This window comes from Eriocheir sinensis, chromosome 2 (genome assembly GCF_024679095.1).
Source record: "Eriocheir sinensis breed Jianghai 21 chromosome 2, ASM2467909v1, whole genome shotgun sequence".
Taxonomy (NCBI): Eukaryota; Metazoa; Arthropoda; class Malacostraca; order Decapoda; family Varunidae; genus Eriocheir; species Eriocheir sinensis.
This window is the reverse complement of record NC_066510.1, coordinates 19,638,827-19,651,326: the sequence shown is the minus strand read 5'-3', so window position 1 is coordinate 19,651,326 and position 12,500 is coordinate 19,638,827. Positions and strand designations below refer to the sequence as shown.

Below are 12,500 nucleotides of genomic sequence, written 5' to 3'. Positions count from 1 at the left end.
CCATTTGGGATGTAAATATTGGCGAGGCAAAAGATGTTGAGGGTGACATCACTCCCTCATTTCCTGTCCCTCTCCCTCTCCCTCTCCCTCTTCGTCTTCGTCTCCGTCTCCTTCTGCCTCTGCCTCTGTCTCTCCCTCTTTCTCCCTCTTTCACTCTTACTCCATTTATCACATTCCTTCTTCTCCTTTCGTTTTTTTTCTTTTCTCCCTCCTTTCCCATTGCCCGCCCTTCCTTCCTCTCCCTCTCTTTCACTCTTACTTACTCCATCTATCACATTCCTTCCTCTCCTTTCTTTCCCTTACTGCCTGCTCTCCCTAACTTTTTCTTCCCCACTCCATCTGTTACGTCCCTTTCATTCTCTCTTGCTTCACCTTTAGCCTTCGTTTGCCTCCCTTTCACCGCTCTCTCTCTCTCTCTCTCTCTCTCTCTCTCTCTCTCTCTCTCTCTCTCTCTCTCTCTCTCTCTCTCTCTCTCTCTCTCTCTCTCTCTCTCTCTCTCTCTCTCTCTCTCTCTCTCTCTCTCTCTCTCTCTCTCTCTCTCTCTCTCTCTCTCTCTCTCTCTCTCTCTCTCTCTCTCTCTCTCTCTCTCTCTCTCATTTATTTATTTCATTAGCTTCTCTTTCTCACTCTTTTCCTTCGCCCTTTTCTGCAGTCATTGTATTCCTTTTATTCCCCATTTTCTTATATTCCCTTACTTCCTCATGTCTTCCTTTCTTTATTTTCTTCTTCCCGTTTCTTCCTTCATTACCCTTCCTACTCTCCTCTCACGTTCTCTTCCATTTCCTTTCCTGTCCACTCTTTCTCGTTCTTTTCTTGTTTTCAGCACGAGTCTTCTTTTCTTTTCGACATCTCTTAATTACCTGTTCCTCTTTGTTCCACTCTTCTTCTTCTTCGTCTCTTATCTACCCTTTCCTTCCGGTCCCTTGCTCTCCTTTTTTTGTCTTCCCCATTTCACGCTTTGTCTCCATTCCCTTGCATTACTCACTGTTATTCTTCTCTTCCTTCTTGTTAGTTCCATCTTCCGCATCCTATCTACCATTTCCTTCCAGTCCCTGTTCCTCCTGTATTTGTCTTATCCGATTTACCCTCTGCCTCCATTCCCTTGCATCACTCACTTATTCTCCTCTTCCTTGTTTTTCTTAGTTCCTCCATGCCCTTTTTCGTGTCCAACTTCCGTATCCTTCCCCTCCCTTGGCTTGCGTCCCTCACTGTTGCCCTCCCTGTCGCTGCAGGAGTCAGCAGCTCCATCACAGCTTCCATCATCGTGGAAGAAGAGGAGGAGGAACAGTCCCCTCCACTATGGGAGCGCTCAAGGTGACTGACTGGCCCCACTACTGACTGACTCTCGGGGTGTTGCCCTCAAGGTAACATGGCCGGCCAGGTGACGGAACGGGAAGCTGACACAGCATCACGCTCCCCTCACTCGTCCCTCCCTCACTCCTTCACTCACTCGCACACTCGTCCCTCACAACAACCCTCACCTAACCAAACCATCTCTTGTACTCACACTGTCGACCATACCTTACATGTCTATATTGAAAGCTCTCCCTCTTACACCCCATACACTATCCCCCTCACCCCCCAACTCTCACAACGCCGCCACCACCACCACCACCACCTCAAGTCTTCTCACCCACCTCAACAGCTCTCGTGTGTTGGGGGTGACGGTGTGACGCGACGGGTTGGTGGTGGAGGGAGTGTTGAGGGAGGAATGAAGGAGGTGGTGGTGTCTATCCCCTCCGTCACCCGCCGGCTCCTGATGGTCATCGTAGTCGCTAAAATGAATGATTTGTAAATAATCTTTAAACTAATCCACTTACGGAGAGCTTGTGTGTGTGTGTGTGTGTGTGTGTGTGTGTGTGTGTGTGTGTTGGCTGGTGTTGTGGGGGGTCTTACACATTCCACCACAACCACTACCACCACCATCACCACCACCACCACTACCACTACCACTACCACCACCACCACCACCACCACCACTACCACCACCACCACCACCACTACCACTACCACTACCACCACCACCACCACCACCACCACTACCACTACCACCACCACCACCACCACATGAGCTCTCCCTAACGTGCGCCATAACTCAGGTGTCTGCTGCGTGAACTGGTGTTGCTCTATATAATGTCAGTGTCCACTAAATACATCCTTAATAAACTCTGCTAAACCAAGCTCGTGCCTTCCCTCCTGCTGCTGCCACAGGAGGCTTCAGAGCGGCTCATACCTAAACTAACTGTAGAGCTTCTTTGTTCGTTTCTCTCCTAACTCAGTAGCTAGCTAACCTAAAACAGCCATAACAACAAATCTTAACTAACCATCTTCCTAAATAAATAACTCTCTGACTGATGGTAACTAACTAACTAACACTAAGCTAACTGGCTGAATGGATCTAAGTAGTCATTAAGTGAATGGTCGTGTGGTGCCCGGCCCGTCGTGTTGTCGCTGTGTTGCTGTCTTAGTATAGCCCTCACTACCGCCAACACTTAACTAAACTATCGCCTGCATGATTAAAACTTTTGAACAGGCCACTCAGACATAATAATTCCGCTCTGCATGTCGATAATTCACTTCCATTTTGTGACATTTTTTTATTACTCATTTTCAAACATGGTGTGCCTTTGGATTTTTTATTTTTTATTTTTTTCATTTTATTTATCTATTTATTTATTTTTTTTATTTTTTTTGGCGTAGACTCGCCAAGGGCGGTGGCTTGGGCAGGTCTTGTGAGTGTTCGCGGCAGCCTGTGTGCATGACGGCGGCCTTGCGGCGTGACTGCTGCTGGGGAGCGTCACTACAATAGCACTGACGTCAGACCTCTTGTGTTTGTCTTCATCTTCCTTCCTGAGTGTGCCAACTCGGTCTGGTGTAAAGGCATTTGGAGGGTGAATGGAGATGTGCAGCGACTCAACGCCGGTTTCTTGTTTTCATTTTTTGTTGGCGCTGCTGCTGTTGATGATGCCGCCACCACTACCATCACTGTGACTGCTGGTGATGCTCGCTGTGTAGCTGTGCCTTGCCTGGCTGGCTGGCGTCCTCTAAACTGTGGATGTAGCTATCTCGCATTGTGTACATAGTAACCCGACACGTTTTAACCCTCAGAAACCCCCTCGAACGACGACTTGTGTCTCCCGCAGGAGGATGTCGGCCATCTGCTTCGTGTGTAACCTGCCCATCCTGAGCCATCAGGTCGGGCTGGTCTGGGAGGGCGGCAATGGCTACGACGAGATGCAGAGCGAGAGTTCCTCGCCGCGGCCCCGTGTGGGCCGCCGGGACTCCTCTGCACAGATTACCACCATCGAGCCCCCGCGGGAGATACGGGAAACCTCCCCCCCTACCTCCCGCAGGCGGCGCTCCTCCTTGGCGCAGCTGACGGACATCTTACGGGACTGGGGTCGGCGGGACGCGGCTGAGCAGCGGTCCACCAGCACGTGCACCACGGCCAGCACCACGCCCGTCGGCCCGCTCACCCGGAGGGAAAGTCGGGATCTGAGCCGCCGAGAGTCGTTCGTAGAGATGGCCAAGTCCCTCCCATGGAGAAGGAAAGAGTCCCTCGTGGACGTCCCGCGCATTAAGAACCGACGGGAGTCCTCCGCTGAGATGAAGAAGAGACGGCAGAGCGGCACTGACATACGGACTGACATCGCAAAGTTCCTGGCGCGGCGGGAGAGTGTGACGGAGATACTCAGGCGGCGACGAGACTCGCTGGAGCAGGAGAAGAAGGAGAGGCGAGACTCGACGACGCAGGTGTACACACGCTCCTCCCGCAACAGTGTGGACAAGACCGCTTCCCCCGACCGCCCCGAGATCCATTCCCCACGCCACGTGTCTTCACCCGAGCCCCGCGACTTGGCCCCAAGACCCTCCGTCACACCCCAGGTGTCAGCTGAGTCCCACGTCTCCCAAGTATCATTAGCCTCCCAGCTGTCAGGCGTCGGGGAGGCGGCGGGCGGGGGCACAGCCGAGGTGAGGTCGCCTGTGTCCTCGCCCGCACCGTCTTCGCCTACCCTCACCGCCAAACGCGAGTCCATCACGCAGATCTACCGCGGCCGGCGAGACTCTCGGCCGCAGGTGTCGCCGGAGCGAGGGTCGGGGCGGGGCAGCAGAGAACCTTCGCCGAAGTATACCAGACTCCGCCGCCAGTCCACCGCCATCGAAGAGGTCCTGCCCCTGCCCGGATCCCGAAGAGGTTCTCGCCCCTACCTATCGCCCGACGGACCTGAGATTGACGGCCTCGCCAAGAAATGTCGCCGAGACTCCCTGTCGCCGGACTCAGCGGCGGCGGAGGAGCTGTCGCTGGGCAGGAAGGCGCGAAGAGACTCTCGTCCTCACCTCTCCCCCGAAGCCAGTGATTCCAACTCTCGCGAGACGTCCCCGAGGAGCAGACTCCGCCGCCAGTCCACCACGGCGGCTGAGTACTGTGGTCGGGGCCGGCGCCCCTCCCGCTCACCAAGGTCACCCGACTCCTCATCCACCTGCTCCTCAAGGTGGGTTCCTCCGCCCTCGTGTGACCACATGGGTTCACTAAATACTCATGTGTGTGTGTGTGTGTGTGTGTGTGTGTGTGTGTGTGTGTGTGTGACATTGGCTTGTCCAGTGAGTCTGTAGTTGTTTCGTCTCGGGTGCTCGGAAGAGTTATTACCGGAATGGTTTCTTTGGGCACTAAGTTGTGTTCTGTGACTTGATGATTCTAGCGATGTCAGGTAATTGGAACATCTCCCTTGATACATATTTAGATAATCATCATTAGACTTAATTACACATTAACATGTCTTTCAAGTAACGTCTACATTCCTTTCCTGATATTTGTCTGATTCAAATCCGAAGTTTTCATTCATTATTTTCTATGTATATATTGTGTAAAGGATGCTCAGTACATTTATTTTTTAATATGACCTTCTTTTACAGCCCAAATCGAGTTACGCTCAAATTGAGAGCAAAAAGTCAATCATGTGTGAAGGATTGAGTAAGAACCAGTGAGCCGTGCAAGGACAAAGTGATTGACTTTTTAAGAGTCTGTTCCCTAGGTGCTGGTGGTGGAGTGTGTGTGTGCGTGTGTGTGTGTGTGTGTGTGTGTGTGTGTGTGTGTGTGTGTGCGTGTGCGTGTGCGTGCCTATACGTGGATGTGCGTGTAAGTAGATCACAGGCTTAGCGAGGCTGCACGATTCCTACAGGATATTTTTAGTTATCCTCTACATTCCGTCGAGGCTCCGGCGTGTCATGGGGTCGTCAGGGCCGCGACCACGGAGGGAGCAAACTTAACAGGTTTAGGGCTAGGGTCGTGTGTGTGTGTGTGTGTGTGTGTGTGTGTGTGTGTGTGTGTGTGTGTGTGTGTGTGTGTGTTATCTATGTCTGTCTGAACTAGGTGTAAGAGCTGAAGGAGAGTTGTTAGCACAGACTAGCTCTACTATATCACAGACGAGTGTTTAGCATTGCATTGATGAAGAAATATATTGGTATAAAATGCAAATGACTAATAACTTCAGGATCTAACAAACCTAAAGAGTCATCCAGTCCAGTTCCGTTACTTACAAAAGTCCCTAATTTGCAAGCTTAAGGCATGACAGGAAGGATTCTTGCAAATGCTTTTGAGGTATAATATATCAGTAAACTGGCAAAAATGCAGTTGGTAGAATTATACTAAATAAATTGAGTAAATAGTTTTGCAAAAAAAATTTGATTAAAACTTACTAGATTTTTGAAACGAGGAAATGATGCAAGTAATTATAAAGTGTTGCTGAATAACAGAAGATGTAGGTACGGTCCAGAATGGGAAATCTGCGGACTATTATAGTGTCCAGAAAATATCAAGTCAATTCATGGATAGGGATTATGGTGTTGTGTTTCCAGGAGCTGTCGTGTGTATACCGAGTGGCTACTTCAACTCTCCTAATGTCTTTTGTTCTCATGTCCATATGTTGCAGTGACTGATGGACGTAGTGTTAAGATCTCCCCAAAGTGCCGGACAATTATGTTAGAGTGATTGATAGACTTTTTTCATGTTTATATGTGACAATAATTTATGGACTCGGTGTTAAGATCTCCCCTAAGTGCCGGACAATTATGTTAGAGTGATTGATAGACTTTTTTCATGTTTATATGTGACAATAATTTATGGACTCGGTGTTAAGATCTCCCCAAAGTGCCGGACAATTATGTTAGAGTGATTGATAGACTTTTTTCATGTTTATATGTGACAATAATTTATGGACTCAGTGTTAAAATCTCCCCTGAGTGCTAGACTAAGATGACATGTTACTCAAGTGTGTCTGTAGTAAGACCTTCACAAACTAGAGACTGATGGACGTGGGATGCTTCAGTCAGTGCCAGTCCATGCAGCTGTTTTGTTCGTGTGTCTGTTGTCCCTGTCAGCCGTGTCATCATCAGCAGCAGCAGTCACCATCATCATTATAATCATCAGCCATTGCTAGTCGACTGCAGGAAAAAAAAGGCTTTCCCCAACGTTCACCATCCCTGTTTGAAGTTTCTGTACTTAAATCCAGCTACGGTAACTGCTCTTATTTCACCTCTCCACTTGGTTCTCTATCGAGTCTGCCCCCCACAGTTTATAGGTTGCCACTCTTATACTGAATGTTCACCTAATATCAGTTCTACACGTTGATATAACCTCCCTGAGTCTATCCTATTCATCTGTTATCAGTTGTACGGATAATATAAACTGTCTGAGCCTATTTCTTTTTCGTTTATTAGTTCTACGCGTGATATAATCTACTTGAGTAATTCTTATTCATATATTATTAGTTATTGAAGTGCTTTCTCTGTTGTAAAAAAAATATAGAACCTGCCTGTCTACTTCATATTCATCTGTTATTAGTTCTACGTATGATATAACCTACCTGAGTCTACTTCCTATTCTTCATCGTCGTTATAACATCACCCACCTTTCTCTGAGCCCTAATCCATGCTACCATATGACTCCCACAGTAGTAGTAGGCGTAGGATAGGCCTTTCTAACGGCTCCACAACTAAGCCGCGCTCATCCTGCAGGGAACACTCACCCAAAGAGAGAGGGTTGCGGCGCCAGTCCACGACGGAGGAGATCCTGCTGTCTCGCGGCTTCAGAAGACAATCCACCACCGAGGACATCATGCGGGCCAGGAACTTCCGCCGTCAGAGCACCCAGAGCGAGGAGATGTCGAGGTCACGCGGCCGACGAGACTCCTCCGCGCAGATCACGGACGGCACCCTGGCCACCATGACCGTCGAGACCTCTTGTGCCTTCTTCGACACCTCCACGCAGACAGGTAAGTCCAAGGCTCCACGGTCCTCCTCCTCTTCCCCCTCTTCCTCCTCCTCCTCCTCCTCCTCCTCCTCCTCCTCCTCCACCCTAACTTCTCAGCCGCCAGCCATCCTCATCCTCCAACACTCTGCTCCTTCCTGCGTCTCCTCGTGATCTCTTCGTCATCTCACTTTTCGTTTTTCTTTTGTTTTTTCTTTGAGTTTCGTTCGGTCCAACCTTCTCCTACACGTGTTCTTACTTCGGTTCCTCTTATTGATTTTTTTTTAAATTTTCCCTTTCCTTTCTTTCCTCCTTTTTTCTCCTTATCTTTCTTCTCCTGTGTTCTCTTCTCGTTTCTCTCTTCTTCACTTTCCTACTCTCACTTTTTCTCTTCTCTCTTCTCGTCCTCCATTTCTTTCTCTCTGTCTCTATCTCTCTTTCTCTATCTATCTATCTATGTCTTTTTTTATTAGTGACAATTGTGTGATTTCATTTTCCTCGCTTTCATTTTTAAGAGATCATATTTATTTATTTTCTTCGTACGTGTGATTCCGCAAGTTCTCGTCCTCAGTAACCTTCGAAAAGTCATAAGAGATGGAGAAGTTTTTGAGCTCACACTGAAGAAATTTGAGATGTTTTTTTTGTAGACTTCCCATCTTCTCTCTCTCTCTCTCTCTCTCTCTCTCTCTCTCTCTCTCTCTCTCTCTCTCTCTCTCTCTCTCTCTCTCTCTCTCTCTCTCTCTCTCTCTCTCTCTCTCTCTCTCTCTCTCTCTCTCTCTCTCTCTCTCTCTCTCCTCTCATTTCTCTCTCTATTTCTCAGTTCCCTTGCCTGGTTCTTTTCATATCACTTGCTGTCCTTTTCTCTTCACCGTTCTTTACCATCCATTCACCTTCTGTCTTTCTCTTTTTTCTTTTTTCTGTTTTCCTTTGTTATGAATAGTGTCCCTATTCCATGTCTTCTTTTCCCTCGTCGTGTATTTCATTTCACTTTCCTTCCTCATTTTCCAACTTTTTTTCTTTTTCTGAAGCCATCCTTTCACCTATATCAGTTCTGTTTTCATATTTCTTCGACATTTATTTTTTTACCTCTCCAACATACGTACTTTTTTCCCATTCTCCCTCAGATAACCTCCCTTTGATTTTCTTTTGTTTCAGCTCTTTCATCCACATATTCTGTAACTCCTCTTTTCTCTTATTCCTTCACCTCTCCGGCAGCTCTACTTTTTTCTTCCCGCTTAGAGACAAGGAGAAGAGGTCACCGTCCCACTCTCATCTTTCCCTCCTAGCCCCTCAAATTAAGTACTTGTGTGGGAGAGTTAAGAGCTTAGGGCCTCTCTTGAGCACGTGGCTGTCATTTCCTCCTCGTAATCCCCAGCGCCTTCTCTGCACGCTTAAAAAGTAGCCCCGTTTTCTCTCGAGTGACTCCCGAATTCTCTCTCTAGTCCACCAGTAGCTTCCAAGTCCCCTTCAGTCTTTAGAGTAGAGTTCAAGCCTCCGTTTGCTCATTAGTAGAGACCCAGTTGCCTTTCATGGTTCACCGTTTGGTTCCACAGTTAATATGTTTAGTCTACCAGTGTCTTCAAAGTTCCCTTCACGTTTTAAAGTAGATTTCGTCACCATTTTATCATCAGTAGACCCCAGTTTTTCCTCATGGTCTGCCGTTTGTTTCCCAGTTCTCCCGTCACTGAATCCTAACGTAGCTTTTATCCTTTTTTTTTATCTTCCAGTAGCTTCCAAGTGTCCTCCAGAACTCAGAAGTGCACCAGAAGTCTCCCCAAGTCCCTCTTATTGTTAATGGCAACTCTTGTAGTCTCTTCCCTCACGGTCGACCATTAGTGTCCTCTCATCTAGCTCAAACGAAGCTCCCAGCCGTATTCTACCCTCAAGCAGCATTCCAGTCATTCAGGGTGCAGAAGCAATCCTGAAGTCTCCTGACGGTTCTCTTTTTCTTAATGGTAACCCTTTTGTAGTCTTTTCCTTAAGGTCGACTCAAGTTCCCACGGTCCTCTCAAGGTCTCCTCAGGTCCTCTCAAGTTCAGACGAAGAATGCCTTATCTTATCATCAAGTAGCCTCCTAGAGTCATTCAGGGTGCAGACTAGCCCATAAATCCATGCACAATTTCTCTTCTTTTCGATAATACCATGTCAATCTCCCTCATGTCACTTTTTCACTTCAGTAGGAGTCACAAAGTCTCCTTGCCCATAATCCACCCTGATCAACCTTTTTCCTCATAGTATATAATTCTCAAATCTAGATTAAGGTCGACCAATAGCATCCCTGTCACCTTATGCTCCCAAAGTAGCCGCGTAGCCGAGTCTCCTCACCACCAGCAGCCCTCACGCCGCCTCCCTTCTCAGCACCGCCTCCTCTGCCCTCAATCTGTCCGTCTACAATTGTCTTCTGCACCGCGTCCTTGTTTCCTGCCCCCTCGGTCCCTCTGGTTATCGTGTCCCGTGCTACCGTAGTGTGGGCGGGTGGGTGTGTACGTGCATGCGTGCGTGAAGGGCGCAAAGAGCGTAAAAATGGCATGAAGCACGAAAGAAGTGAAACGTCATGACACGATAAGCTCAGGTGCTCTTTTGTAACAATCCTCCCTTTTTCCTCCTCCTCCTCCTCCTCCTCCTCCTCTTCCTGTGACTTCCCTTCCTTATTCCCGCACTTGTGTAGAGCTTCCGTACATGTGCCTTTTGCAAGTAGTTTTAGTCCTCCTCTGTTCTCCTTATAAGACAATACTGATATTTATATTGATAGATGTAACCGTGTGTCCATGAATGTCAATATTATATAACCTAGCCTAGCCTAACCTTGCATAGCCTAACAAGCCGCATAACCCTCACTTCTTAAAGCTGTTTGTATGTTCATCCTACGATGTAAAAAGACTAAAAAGAGAGAAAACTCATAAGTAAAAACCCTTAAAACAACCAGTCGCTTCTCCCCTGGTTGGGCTTGCTTGTGCGTGGCTTGTGTGTGTGTGTGTGTGTGTGTGTGTGTGTGTGTGTGTGTGTGTGTGTGTGTGTGTGTGTGTGTGTGTGTGTGTGTGTGTGTGTGGCTATGCTGCTAACATGCTACTCTCGCGTCCTCTAAACCGGTGTCTCTTTCTCTCTACCTTTCTCAGGCAAAAAGAAGGACAGGTCATCAAGTAAGTTTGTGAGGTCAATTTTCTCCCGCTTGTAAGCAGGGGGCCTTCACGGGGACCACACGCCCCCCTACAACCCCCAAACATCTACCCTATAACCTGTAGTTTTAACCCCTTCCTCTGGTTACCCCTTACCTTTCCCTTCCCACATTTGATCTTTATAACCCTTGCCCTCCTTCCCCCCGAACCCTCCCCCAAAAGCACCAGTTATCAGTCTGTCTGTTGTGTTTATGTGTTTTATTCTTCATAGTACAAATATTTTTTTCGTTTCGTATACCTGTCAGTAACTCCTTTTATATTTCCCCCTCTGTGCCTGTCTCTTTCCGTCTACCCTAGTCTATGGCTGCAACACGGAAAGACCTCCTACTGGGCAGCACGTCTTCCTCCTTCCGCCGACACGCAAAGGAATCAGGGAGAGGAGTTGTCTTGATTATTATTGTTATTATTATTACTTCTTCACGCACTTTTTCTTTCCCCTCGATCGTGGTTGCGCTATACTAGAACTGTTGCTGCCCTGCCCTCCCTGCCCATTGTATTGTGGTCACGTGTGTGTGTGTGTGTGTACGTATCAGAGAGAGAGAGAGAGAGAGAGAGAGAGAGAGAGAGAGCACATATCTAAAATCAGCTTTATTCCTCATCTCCTCACAACCATCTGACTTCCCACGGCACATTCCCCTACTCCTCCCATCTCCCCTCCAAGACCCCTGATCCCCCCCCCCCCGTTTCGCAGGCCCCCCCCCTTCCCCCTGCCGGGCCCCCTGCTGTCCTGCTTTTACATTACAGTTTTTACTCTGCTTAACGGCCACAGAATTGCTTGTTTTGGTCAACTTTTGCTTCTACACGTTGTATTTTTGGTGTATTGGACTCTACATTTTTTCCCACCCTCATCGCACTGCCGACGCATTTTCTGCAACATACATTATTTTACGTTATTTTTTTTTTTTGTGCGAAATGAAATGCACCAGTTTGTAGTTTTTGCTCATGATTTTGATTGTTATGACTACTATTACCATCATTAATATTATTATTATTGTTATTATTATTATCATTGTTATAATTATTATCATTGTTATTATTATCATTATTATTATTACCATCATTAGCAGTAGTATCATTCGTATTATTATTATTATCATTATCATTGATATTATTATCAGTAATGGGCCTTCTGTTTGTATCGTTTGTGGTGTGATGCATTTTATCTCTAGAGTTTCGTTATTTTCCTCACTGCCGCCTCTCTGGCTCCTGCCCGCGGCGTCACTGCCTGGCCGTGACGTAGTTGTGACGCAGCCCGGCGTGAGGGCGACGCACTCGCTAATTCACTGCAACTTTTTTTTACCTTTAATTACTTTTTCGTATACTGTTTGCTTGTGTAATATTATTATTGTTATCTATATTATTAATATTAAGGGCAATAATACTAATATTATTATTGTTTTATTATAATAATAATAATAACAGTAATAACAACAATCGATACAATAATAATAATAATAATAATAATAGTAATAATAATAATAATAATAATAATAATAATAATAATAATAATAATAATAATAATAATAATAATAATAATAATAATAATAATAATAATAATAATAATAATAATAATAATAATAATAATAATAATAATAATAATAATAATAATAATATAATGTAATTGTGTGTGTGTGTGTGTGTGTGTGTGTGTGTGTGTGTGTGTGTGTGTGTGTGTGTGTGTGTGTGTGTGTGTGTGTGTGTGTGTGTGTTGTGTGTTGTGTGTGTGTGTGTGTGTGTGTGTGTGTGTGTGTGTGTGTGTGTGTGTGTGTGTGTGTGTGTGTGTGTGTGTGTGTTGTGTGTGTGTGTGTGTGTGTGTGTGTGTGTGTGTGTGTGTGTGTGTGTGTGTGTGTGTGTGTGTGTGTGTGTGTGTGTGTGTGTGTGTGTGTGTGTAGTGTGTGTGTGGTAGTAGTAGTGTGTGTGTGGTAGTGTGTGTGGTGGTGGTGGTAGTATTAGTAGTATTAGCAGTAGTAGTAGTAGTAGTAGTAGTAGTAGTAGAAGTAGTGGTAGTAGTGGTAGTAGTAGTAATAGTAGAGTAGTAGTAGTAAGTAGAAGTAGTAGAAGTAGTAATAGTGGTAGTA

General features: G+C 46.5%; 1 protein-coding gene across 5 annotated transcripts in view; it reads left to right on the top strand.

Annotated features, from left to right (window-relative positions):
* The window catches only part of LOC127001008 (uncharacterized), a 65,740-nt gene that overhangs the window by 12,807 nt on the left and 40,433 nt on the right, over positions 1-12,500 (top strand). For 2 of the 5 annotated variants that reach the window (XM_050865205.1, XM_050865187.1), the window contains exons 2-4: positions 3,144-4,493; positions 7,015-7,271; positions 10,363-10,386. In XM_050865205.1, coding sequence (XP_050721162.1) covers positions 3,148-4,493; positions 7,015-7,271; positions 10,363-10,386 — 1,627 coding nt within the window. In that variant the 5' untranslated portion in view covers positions 3,144-3,147. Of the gene's footprint in view, positions 1-1,232; positions 1,315-3,143; positions 4,494-7,014; positions 7,272-10,362; positions 10,387-12,500 lie in introns of all 5 variants that reach the window. The other 3 variants (XM_050865208.1, XM_050865199.1, XM_050865195.1) reach the window with 2 other exon arrangements.